Source organism: Carica papaya, chromosome 1 (assembly GCF_054855325.1).
Source record: "Carica papaya isolate Zhongbai chromosome 1, ASM5485532v1, whole genome shotgun sequence".
Lineage (NCBI taxonomy): Eukaryota > Viridiplantae > Streptophyta > Magnoliopsida > Brassicales > Caricaceae > Carica > Carica papaya.
Window position 1 is genome coordinate 3,106,939 of NC_142309.1, and position 10,951 is coordinate 3,117,889.

At 33.5% G+C, this 10,951-nt stretch overlaps 3 protein-coding genes across 7 annotated transcripts in view; all 3 read left to right on the top strand.

Moving 5' to 3' along the window:
* Nucleotides 1-1,105, top strand: part of EMB3012 (embryo defective 3012) — a 37,514-nt gene extending 36,409 nt beyond the window's left edge. For all 3 annotated transcript variants that reach the window (XM_088214293.1, XM_088214292.1, XM_088214297.1), the window contains 2 exons: nt 387-447; nt 557-1,105. In XM_088214293.1, coding sequence (XP_088070419.1) covers nt 387-447; nt 557-915 — 420 coding nt within the window. In that variant the 3' untranslated portion in view covers nt 916-1,105. The remainder of the gene's footprint in view (nt 1-386; nt 448-556) is intronic.
* A 1,118-nt stretch (nt 1,106-2,223) lies between these two features.
* On the top strand, nt 2,224-5,378 carry LOC110809662 (RNA-binding (RRM/RBD/RNP motifs) family protein). Of its 2 annotated transcripts, XM_022035552.2 has the most exons (7): nt 2,224-2,477; nt 2,802-2,842; nt 2,940-3,103; nt 3,211-3,310; nt 3,445-3,614; nt 4,251-4,808; nt 5,057-5,378. In XM_022035552.2, exons 1-6 carry the CDS (start codon nt 2,359-2,361, stop codon nt 4,803-4,805), a joined length of 1,149 nt encoding a protein of 382 aa, XP_021891244.2. In that variant the 5' UTR covers nt 2,224-2,358; the 3' UTR covers nt 4,806-4,808; nt 5,057-5,378. The 2 variants fall into 2 exon arrangements, with proteins under 2 accessions (XP_021891244.2, XP_088070426.1); XM_088214300.1 differs by having other exon boundaries at nt 4,251-5,106.
* LOC110809671 (uncharacterized) lies at nt 5,069-10,549 on the top strand. Of its 2 annotated transcripts, XM_022035564.2 has the most exons (4): nt 5,069-5,126; nt 6,581-6,700; nt 6,851-6,985; nt 10,252-10,549. In XM_022035564.2, the coding sequence occupies exons 2-4, from the start codon at nt 6,668-6,670 to the stop codon at nt 10,429-10,431; spliced, it is 348 nt and encodes a 115-aa protein (XP_021891256.1). In that variant the 5' UTR covers nt 5,069-5,126; nt 6,581-6,667; the 3' UTR covers nt 10,432-10,549. The 2 variants fall into 2 exon arrangements, with proteins under 2 accessions (XP_021891256.1, XP_088070432.1); XM_088214306.1 differs by lacking the exon at nt 5,069-5,126 and having other exon boundaries at nt 6,495-6,700.
* Nucleotides 10,550-10,951: the final 402 nt, after the last annotated feature.

Genomic DNA, 10,951 nt, shown 5'->3' on the forward strand with positions numbered 1-10,951 from the left:
TGCATGCAAAGTTAAAAATTAAATATGAAATAGTACAAAAGATATTTTGAAGTAATCGTATACTGTTTTGTACTGTTTATAAGTTATCAAACATTTAATAGAAAAAATTTCTTCAATCCTGTACTCTATATATATATATATATATATACGAAACACATTACTATATCTTGTCTTGTCCGTAAGATCTATTCAGTTCCATGTTTTTATGTTCTTTTAATTTTACCAAAATTTACCTAAAGAATACACCAGTTCACCAAACATTTATAATATTGTTTAAACAATATAATGTTGGATGCCTTAAAAACTCAGAATGAGGTATTATTCTTAGAATCTTAGATATTGATAATCATTTGGTGTAATTCTGTCTCTGCTGCCCTTATTATCAGGTCAAGGTGCTAAGAAATGAGAGATTCAGGGATAAGATTATTATCACACTACCAGCCAATGGTGAGCTTTCTTCTCCTGCGCCCTGTTATCTGCAAACATAAAGTTTTATTTGAGAGAGGGAAAATGACTTGGAGGAAAAAAATTCATCTGCTATTCAACTGTTTTACAGGTCAAAGAAAGGAAATTGATCTTAGCTATGAACCTGGGGAAAGAGCAGCATTAGGAACAACCACAAATATAACCTTTTGGGTGAAAATGCTTGTAAGCTTTGCCGTTCTAATCTTGACGTTGATCATCCTGATAGGACTCCTGGATAGAAGAACATATAGATCTCAGTCATCAAATGCTCCAGCTGCTCCAAGCATTGCAGCCCCTGGAACACCTGATAGGAGCAATCCTTCTGTTATCACTGAACAATCTCCGAGAACTCCACAACCTTTTATAGATTATGTTAGAAGAACAGTAGATGAAACACCATATTATAGACGAGAAGGTAGGAGGAGGATTAATCCACAGAATACTTTCTAGATTCAGGGACATTTCATTTAACCAGTTTTATTCTGTTTTGATCTTCACTTCTGTATCATGTATTAGACTAAGCATGTTTATTTGAGTGCTGAGAACCAGGCAGCTTGTTTTGAAAATTTATGTTGTATCGCTAGGATATTAGACAGTTGCCATCACTATATGAAGAAAGTAGTTGACTTTTATGGTGAAATCGTATGCCATCCAGCTAGGATATTTTTCTTGGTTACGGATGAAAATGGGCGAGATTCATGGTGGATTCCGGTAACTTGAACCCGGTAAGGCCATGAATGGAAGAAACCAAACTTACCTCAGATCTGATGTTGGTTAATAGAAATAGCAATTTATTTGGCGCCATTCGCATTGTCCTGTACTTCTGTTTTCTTTGTTGGCGGTGCCAATCTTCATCATCATCATCAATGTTTATCACATGATCATCATCACTGGCACTCTGAGCTCGATCTGTCTTCTTTGATCTGTCTGCATCAATCTTCTTATCTCCTCTGCTAGTTTGCTTCTCTCTTTTTTGGTCAAAAAGCTTTATTGAAAGCTTTTAGAAAGTGGGTGCAGTTTAGTTGGGACATAAGAACTTACAAGTTTAATTAACAGAGTTGAGAAAGCAAAAAGTATACACATGAATTCAGTCTCGGTTTTTTCCTAAGCTTGTGCAACAGTAAAAGAAAAAATTATTGACCTAATAAATTATTATATTTAAATCGTCAAAAATTTTGTTCATTATATTTATTCAATAAATAAAAAATTACTTTCATGAAGTATTATTTTATTAGAGATATAATAACTCGTTAAAATAAAATTTAACTTAGTAATTAAAATTTTATCAACATAATAATAAATTAAAACTTAAATTCATTGAATCAAGAATTATGAATTACTAATTATAAAGTAGTAAAATTATCTTAATTACTATTATCATGGTGTTAAGTTTACTTTGAAAATTAACTAATGAAGTTTAAATATATTATTTTAATTTACTATAATATGACATAATTTTTTATTATGGTTGGAAAAATAATTTATTTTCAAACACGAATTTAAAGACTAACTTGTATCTACACAGAAATTAAACCAAACAGCACCTCGTGGCCAAAAAGATCAACGGACGCCTTGACAGTTGCATTCCTCACATTAAACGGCTATGATACGATGCGTATCAAGACTCGACCAACCGCGGAGTACTCTATCATTTCACTTCAGTTTATACTCAAGTGCTTCCGAGACTAGAGTTTTATTTCGATATAAAGAAAGTCAACCAATCGTAAACCGTTTGGCATTTGAAAGGGTTTTAAGGCTTGGAAAACTCGAAAGTTACAAGTTCTAGGGCTCACTTAGCTCCTTCAATTTAATTCTCCTTCTTCTTCCGAGCTCTGTACAATACATTTCTTTCTCCTCTCCCTGCTGCTATAACGGTCGTTTGTTTTCTCGGCCATGGACGCACACCAAAATGAAGCTGTTCTTGATGGAGAAACGAACAACATTAGATCCCCAGACCATGCCGAGGAGGAGGATAAGCCCCAGGCGCACACTGGAGATGGAGCTAGTCCGGGGTAATTTTCTTGTCATTTGTTTGTTTCCCGATAAAATGTTACCATATCTTCTTTTCCTTTTTTTGTTGGTCTCCTCCTTGAATTTTATCTTCGTCGTTGCTTATGAGGACTGGACGAAGAATAACTGAACATAGAAAAGATGGAAAAAGGGAAAATAGAAATGAACTTAGCTTCAGGTTATTATTGTTTAGGCTACTTATCATTAGTTTTTCCTAGTAGTCTTTGTACGGGTAAAAACTTTATGATTCTATTTCCATTTGTTAAAATTTAGATTTCTTTGTCTGAGTTCTTCTTTGAATTTTAACGAATACTGTAAATTGGCAGAAAAATTTTTGTCGGAGGTCTAGCAAGGGAGACTACTTCAGGTTAGTTGTTTGTTTGTTTCCAGTTAGATACTGTGGATAAGATTAGGCGTTTCTCTTTTCTTCTTAATTCTAGTTTCATTCTGGTTTATCTGCGTAGTGCAATTTGTCAAGCATTTTGGTAAATATGGTGAAATTACGGATTCTGTGATAATGAAGGACCGGAGAACGGGGCAACCTCGTGGATTCGGGTTTGTGACTTATGCCGATCCCACTGTGGTTGATAAAGTCATTCAGGACAATCATATTATCAATGGGAAACAAGTAGGGTTAAACTTGATTTGAATACTATGTTGAATTGTAGTTCTTTCTTCAAAATTTTCTTTTGTTGACATGTTAGTTCTGGACTGCTCGGTTATGGGAACTTTCAGGTGGAAATCAAGCGAACAATACCTAAAGGAATGGGTGGCTCCAAGGATTTCAAGACTAAGAAGATATTTGTGGGTGGAATTCCCACAACACTAAATGAAGGTAATGGTTCTTTTAGCTTTTTCCCTCTCTTGGGGCATTTGCTGTAAGCTCATCGTAATATTAACTGAAAAACCCTGCCTCTTATTTCATCATCAAACTTATTCATATATTTACCATGAATTACAAATGAGCAGATGAGTTCAAAGATTTCTTTATGCAATTCGGAGAAGTGAAAGAACATCAAATCATGCGGGATCATTCCACCAGTCGTTCTCGTGGCTTTGGGTTTATTACATTTGACTCAGAACAAGCAGTTGACGATCTATTAAAGAAGGGGAACCGGCTTGAAATGACTGGGACACAGGTCATGACTTGCTCCTTAAAATTAAATCTAGATATTCTATTCCTGTTTCTTAAATATGGTATTTATCTTTTCAATGGTATTTATCTTTTCAATGGCATCAGACAGCGGATAAGATAATTAGCTGGTGGTTTCATGATTTATAAGTTATTTTTTCTGGTAACGTATAAGCATGTATTTTCCAAAACGATTTTAACTCTTTTCTGCAATGGCAACATGAAGGAATTTTATATTTTTCCTTGATTTGATTTTATCTGCAGAAATTATCATTTTGGTCAGGGCAGTGTTTAATGACAGTGGAATTGTAATGATCTATTAAGTAGTATTCACTTTTCTTGAGATGATGGAATTTCCTATCAGTAAATATTGAAATGGCTTATAAAATTTCCCTTGTTGTTCTGCTTCTTTTTCTAGTATTTTTGCATTCATTGTTAATTGGGGCTGAATGAGTTTAGCTACTTGGGAAGAATGGAATAACTGGGAAATCATTTGTTCCACTTTATAGAATGATAATTTACATGTTCCAGCTATGGGATTTACATTAAAATTTGTGGAGCAGCCGCCTTTGTTTATTGATCAAAGCCTTAAACAATTTGGGAGCATGATACTTGATTTTTGTGTCTGTATTTTTTTCCGTAGGTGGAGATCAAGAAGGCAGAGCCAAAGAAACCAAACCCCCCGCCTCCCCCATCTAAGCGACACAATGATTCTAGGTCTTCATTTGGTGGTGAATTTGGGGACACTTATGGTGAATTTGGTGGTGGCGGATTTGGAGCTGGTGGATATGGCAGTGGGAGCTTTGGTGGAGGCAGTGCTATTTATAGATCAGGTGGTGCCTATGGGGGCAGAGCAGGCTCCTATGGAGGATTTGGTGGAGGTGACTTTGGTGGTTATGGAGGATATGGTGGAAGCATAGGAGCATTTAGAGGTGAACCGTCCCTTGGATATTCCAGTCGATATGGAGGGGGCAGCTTTAATAGAGGTTACGAAATGGGAGGTAGTTATGGAGGTGCTGGTGAGCTTTATGGTGGATATGGTGGCAATAGTGGTGGTGCTGGCAGTCGCAGTGCCTACGGCAGTGGGTATGATGCTGGGCTTGGTGGTGGTTATGGAGGTGGCAGTGGTGGCTCCTTCGGAAGTAGAGGAGGATATGGTGGTGCTGGGAATAGCCGGTATCACCCTTATGGAAGATAGAAGGTTAACATTTTTGCAGCTATAGAGTGTATCTTTTTGCCGAGACTGAATCTTAGTTTGTAGCAATATGCTCTTTACTTTTTGATTTAGCTGTTATTTTTAGTTGAATCTACAAAATCCGAGATTTTGTTGATTAGCATCTCCGCCTGCCCTTGAAGCTTAATTGTTTTCTTGTGTTGTCCCACCCCACATATGACTGGTATTAGAACTGATATTAATCCACTGACATTAATCTTCTGCAAATTTTGCAGAAGGGTTTCTTCTCTCTAGTTCAAAGGAGGCATATATGCCATTATCTCAATTATTCTGTCAAGGTTAACGGTAATTCCCTTATGCTCTTTTCAAGTACTTTTAGAATCACATTTTGTGGCGCCGTTTCCGGACACTTTAGGGCTTAATTATATGGAGTATTAATCCGTTGTGATTATTTTCAATTAAAGCAACTTACTCTTTCCGCAATGTTGTTTTTGTCCGAATCCTAATAGTACCTCTTCATCAGAAGTTATAAGTTGATCTAATTTGAAAACAAATTAAAGAAAACATTTTTAAGCACTAAGGCACAAATTTATGTCATTCTGACTCGGTCTGTTACATATTTTCTGGGAAGGAATGTCTCTTGAGCTGCTTTGTTCTGGGAAGTGTATGGATTTTTGCTTGGTAGGTTTGCCTATGTCCGTTCTCTTTTTCTAGCCCATTTATTTACTCAAAAAATAAATTAATTAAATTTTTTGATTTATTTGTATGAAATATAAACTTAATAAATAGTAAATTACATGAAAAAATTTAGTAGCATGTATTTTTAATTGAGACAATATTTATTTTCTTTTAAATGTATTTTTAAAAATAAAACGGCAATCTTTTTGGCAATGGAAACAATAGTTTTTCAATTTCAAAATTTTCTACATTTTTCTATATAAATACTCATATTTCTTTATAATCTCTGAAATTAATTTATTTTTTTAATAAAAAAAGTTAAATCTGATTTTTTTAATCTATTGTGATTTTGTTAACTGAAAAAAATTAATCACAACATAATATTTTTTTTAATCTATGTAAGTAATGGTTAGTTGGAATATAATTTAATTTAGTTGTTATAATTTTATTAATATATTAATAAATTAAATATAAATTTATTAAATTAAATATTATAAATTGATTGCAGTTAATTTTTAATACACATATAAATCAGTGATTTTTAAGTAAAGTAAAAGAATTTTAATGTGTTTGTATTATCCATTTATTTTTCTTAAAAGAAGTACCAAAAACCAAAAATTAGGAATAAATTAATAACCTAAGTGACAATTGTGTAGATAAAATAAATCATGAACATGAAGAATTAATCATTTTTTAGTGGGCAAAAGAAAAAATTAGATTTAAAATTTGGGAATTTCTGAAGAATAAAAAGAAACTTGAGAACAATTTAGAAATATATATATATATATATAAACTGTTAATTTACTATAAAATAACTTTTTGCCTTAAAAATATTATATTTAATTAATTATGATAACTGATATTTAATTTGGGAAAAAATTATTTCGGACTCTTCAGATTTTTACTGCGAGAATTTACGGTCTAAAAGAAAATGATACACAAACAAACAAACAAACAAAACCCATTTTATATATTCCACAACCACAACTCGTTAAAAATATCTCCTCGTAATTTTTTTTTACCATTTTCTCTCAGTATTTTCCCCGGAAAATAAATTTGAAGAACACGTTTCCAATTTCTGGCTTTTGATGTGCGTCTCCTTCCTGGCTTCATCTGACCAGAGAAGAAAACCAGAAAAGACGAAAGAGAAATTACGAGAGAAGGAATTCCCAGAATCAGAGACATAAACACAGTGCGGAGACACGGCGATGTTCACGTCTAATCTGAGTACGTGTCAAAGGGTGAGAAATTCTAGCCATCAAACTCCTCTTAATATGTCTCCGTTCCTTAAACTTTGGCGGCCTTTTGGAATTGTTTTTGGAATCGAGGAAAAGAATAGAAGTTTTCAGTCTTTTGGTGATCGATTTTATGCTTTTTATGTATTATTGCAGACACACGTGCTCCTAGTCAGTTGCAGAAAGAAAGAGAAAGGAAGAGATCATAATAAAAATAATAAAATCGATCCCTACAAAGTCATCGAAATTACACCTCCGCCAAAGAGCCTCGGCATTCGTTGCCTTCCTTCTGTGAGTCTCTTTATTTTTTAACATCCATTTTAGTTCTTCATCGTACATTCCTGTTATATCAATGTGTTTTTATATATAATTGGTTTGGTTACTTTGAGGTCTTTAATCGTCCATTGAATTAAGTTAAGAGACTCTTCTTGGGAGATGAGTTCCAATTTTAGGCATATTTAGGGAGAGTAGTAAGTTTTAAGTAATGCAACTGAAGGAGAAAGGGACAGAATGGTACTACGAACCGAACTCAAGACTTATTGTTTTGTTTGAATAGTATGGTAATAGGGAGAGTAAGGTAGAAATAAGAAATTAGGGCAAAAATTACTTCACCAAAAAAAAAAAGAAGAAATTAGGGGAAAAATTGTATTGTAAAATATAGTTTCAGAGTGCTATGTGGTTTTAATATTTTGTTTGAATAGTATAGTAATAATGAGAGTAAGGTAGGAATAAAAAATTAGGGCAAAATACACTTTCAACGTGCTATATGGTTGGTCCTATTGCAGTTTAAACATTGTGTTTTATCTTACAGTTCACTGTTTTGGATTTTTGGAGCTTTGTAGGGTACATACGCATGTGCTTAACCCTCTAAATATGAACATTTAGAAATTCAAGTTTAACCTTCTCAAAATTGAACATCTAAAATTTCAACTCTAGCCTTCTAAACATGAGCGCGTACAAAATCGGTGTTAAATAAATCAAAATTAGGGGAAGAACTAACAAAGTACAACATAATGACCTATAAAATTAACCATAAGTGAACTGCAATAAACCCAATTACGGGGGCTAAAAACTGTAATTTTGCCCAAAAAATTATTAAGGTCTAAAATATAATAATATACTTGTGGAAAAGAAGAGTTGGTAGGGTAGTATTCTAATTTTAAAAAATGTGGAATAGGTGATGATTATAATTAAACAATTTTAACCTTCATTATCCTTTCTTCTATTCCTCCAATTTGAGAGAGATTTGGAAAAGAAGAGTTGGTAGGGTAGTATTCTAATTTTAAAAAATGTGGAATAGGTGATGATTATAATTAAACAATTTTAACCTTCATTCTCCTTTCTTCTATTCCTCCAATTTGAAAGAGATTTTTAACACTTTCTGGAAGACGATGGTTTAAATATTTCTCTTATTCTCCTTCAGTTCCAAGAGTAAAATCTCTGACATTCAAGGTCAAATTGTTAACTTCCACAAATGTTTATTTTATTCCATCTCCCTGGCACAACGGTTTCCTTTTTTCTTTTTTCACCCTAAGTTGTTACTATATTTTGCATATTGTCAGATATCTGTGCTACTGATTGATGCCTATTTTGATCGAAATCTGTATGTAGAGGGTTTTGGGTATTCACTAGTTCATCAACTTTGGACATTTCAGCTGGTTCTGCAAAGACAGAACAAGAGTAGGGAGAACATAGTTCCATCAAAAATTTGGTTAAAGAAAGCTGCATGCCAATTGAACAGGAAAGATACAGGGTATTACAACAGTCCAGGCTTAAAGTTGTTTTGTTGCTTATGGCACAATAGTTGAGATACCTATGGCAATCTGTGATCTGTTCTATGTGTGCTCTTGTCAAAGATAGAGAGAAACCAATATACATGTTTAGGTCCCCACATTTTCGGCTGTTTTACGAATGTGAGATTTATACTTCTATTTGAACAATATAATCCTTGTGATTTCTGCAATGAGCCCATTAAATGTCAAATCTTGTACGGGATTCGAATGCTATAGCTCCAAGCTTTCAAATATACAAAGAATGGTTCACTCGTAATGCTAATGAACGGATGATTCAGACTTTGACTTAAATGGCAGTAAAGGGCAGTCAATGTATAGTTGAAATGTACATTTCTTAGAAGAAAGGATTATGCAATATCCTTGGCATGTAGTCTGGATGAAATTATAGGATTCATCTATACCTAGAAAGCTGCTCCGAAGGAAAACTTTATGAGCTAAGCTGGTCAAAGGTGTGCCTTGCAAGCTATTTTAAGATTTGTTTTTTTTCTCTCAAACCAGGTGTTATTTGCTCAGCTGGTTTAATGATTTGATTTTTTAATTTGTTCTTTCATTTTTTCTGTTGTCAAACATGTTTTAGAAATTCAAATGCTTAACAAATTCTTGCTATTCTTTTTGCTTAAAGTCTGGAATCGTGTGTAGATGTGTTATTTGGATTTATACTCCCTTCTGGTGAGTGGCAATGCACTCTGAATGCTGATAAAAAAATGTTTGTTGCTTTTATATTACTGTGTTTGCATATTTAAAAACAAACGAGTACTTTATCTAAAGCTGTTCAATAACATGTTTGTATAATAATCAGAGAAAAACTCTTTCTTGGAAATGTTATAACTTTTGACACACTAAACAAAGTAATTGGAGTGCCAAAGAACTGCTCTTGGGATTGTAAAAGTTGTCTTCAAAAACGCATCCCAAACATGCCATTGCTTTTCTCCTTTTTCATAAATAATTCTGAAAAAGATTTTTAATGTAACACCTTCTCTTCTCGGAAACAAAATTTTATATTTTAGTGGAAGTGTGCTATTCAATTCCTATTTATTTTCCATTCTTTTTTTTTCACTTAGTTTCAAGCATATCATGTTAGACGAAATCATCATTTTCATGTTCAAATTACTTCCAACCCTAGTTCGAATTTCTTGAGGATGTAATCCTAATTCCTATTTGAAGGATATGCTATTAATTAAGAGTTATGAACTGTTAAATAGGAATTGAACCAGATGGGACCTAAAATGAACTATTAGAGGAGTGAAAAGCCTTGAAGACAACCATAAAATTAGGAAAGAGACGACTCAGTTCAGCAATACAAAGGAGAAGATTCTGACACATTTCTTTTGCTGAGTATGTTCTGATTTAGATGATGGGAAAAGCAATCAGGCCATGTTGGTTTTTCCTTTTCTATTTGACTTCCTTCAGATGTAATTTATACATTTCTTATAATCTGTAACATTGGAGTAGGAATGGATGGTCTATGTTGTTTATAAAGCTAGCATGTGCTATTTGTTTATGAGTTGTAAATATCAGGTGCCAGTATACCAGCACATGCATTCAGGAAAGTTGAATGTTGGCAATAGACCCTTGCCTCAAATTGTATGCACCCAACATAAGATTAGCTTTAGTGATCTGTCAGATAGTCTGTTGACTCCCTCTAGATCACCCATGAAGATCAGTAGGCCCAGCATAAGTTATAATACTCCAGAACATGTACATACATGATATATTGCTACTGGGGTACTCATGTTTCCTGTCTGTTGTTATTGTACTTTGCAGAACCTGCAATGCGGGGAGAATGTGATGATCGAAGGACAGACTTACACGATCTCTGCTGTAACTCATCGTTACCAGCTTAGAAAAGGGAGGTATGAACCTAGTGAGAAAAGGCTTGATGTTTTGTCCACAGGGAGATATATATTGAATTTGTATCTGGAAAACTTGCTGGAAAAATCTTAGCAAATATTCTTTTTAACAGTTCCAATCTTGATGAGTGTTGCTGCCTTAATCATGTTCCATATTTTTAATATTTTTTCGATCTTAACTTTTTACGTAAATCATTAACCCATTATGTCCATTTGTGTGCAAAAGCTGAAGAAAAAAGTCCATGTGACTTGTTGGCAGAAAAGGAAACTTTGTTTATTAAGTTTTGTACCTTTATATGCTTTGTGATTATCTGCCAACCTCAGTGGGTATTTGGCTTAGATTCTTTTTTTGACCCAGTAAATATTTTCAAGAAGTTAAAAATATATGTAGTGGTATAGTTGCTAATGGATGAAAAAAGTTACAAACTAGATATCCAATAAGCCCTTCTAGCAATCACTTTTTGAAGTTGGTGAATGTAATTTTTCTCTGCACTCAGATAATCTGGTATTGACTAAACAAATGACAATATTATGCTCAAAGTTGAATATTTTAAGTTTGGGAACATTTTTATTAATTAATTATTTTCATTTAATTGAATAATAACATATATTTA

What these genes read in the sequence shown, in the direction of transcription:
- LOC110809671 (XM_022035564.2), top strand. Translation starts at nt 6,668, where the DNA reads ATGTTCACGTCTAATCTGAGTACGTGTCAAAGG. An exon ending in ATCTGAGTACGTGTCAAAGG is followed by an intron (nt 6,701 to 6,850) that starts GTGAGAAATTCT and finishes GTATTATTGCAG; the next exon opens with ACACACGTGCTCCTAGTCAG. An exon ending in GCATTCGTTGCCTTCCTTCT is followed by an intron (nt 6,986 to 10,251) that starts GTGAGTCTCTTT and finishes TGTACTTTGCAG; the next exon opens with AACCTGCAATGCGGGGAGAA.
- LOC110809662 (XM_022035552.2), top strand. Translation starts at nt 2,359, where the DNA reads ATGGACGCACACCAAAATGAAGCTGTTCTTGATGGAGAAACGAACAAC. An exon ending in GGAGATGGAGCTAGTCCGGG is followed by an intron (nt 2,478 to 2,801) that starts GTAATTTTCTTG and finishes GTAAATTGGCAG; the next exon opens with AAAAATTTTTGTCGGAGGTC. An exon ending in TTGAAATGACTGGGACACAG is followed by an intron (nt 3,615 to 4,250) that starts GTCATGACTTGC and finishes TTTTTTCCGTAG; the next exon opens with GTGGAGATCAAGAAGGCAGA.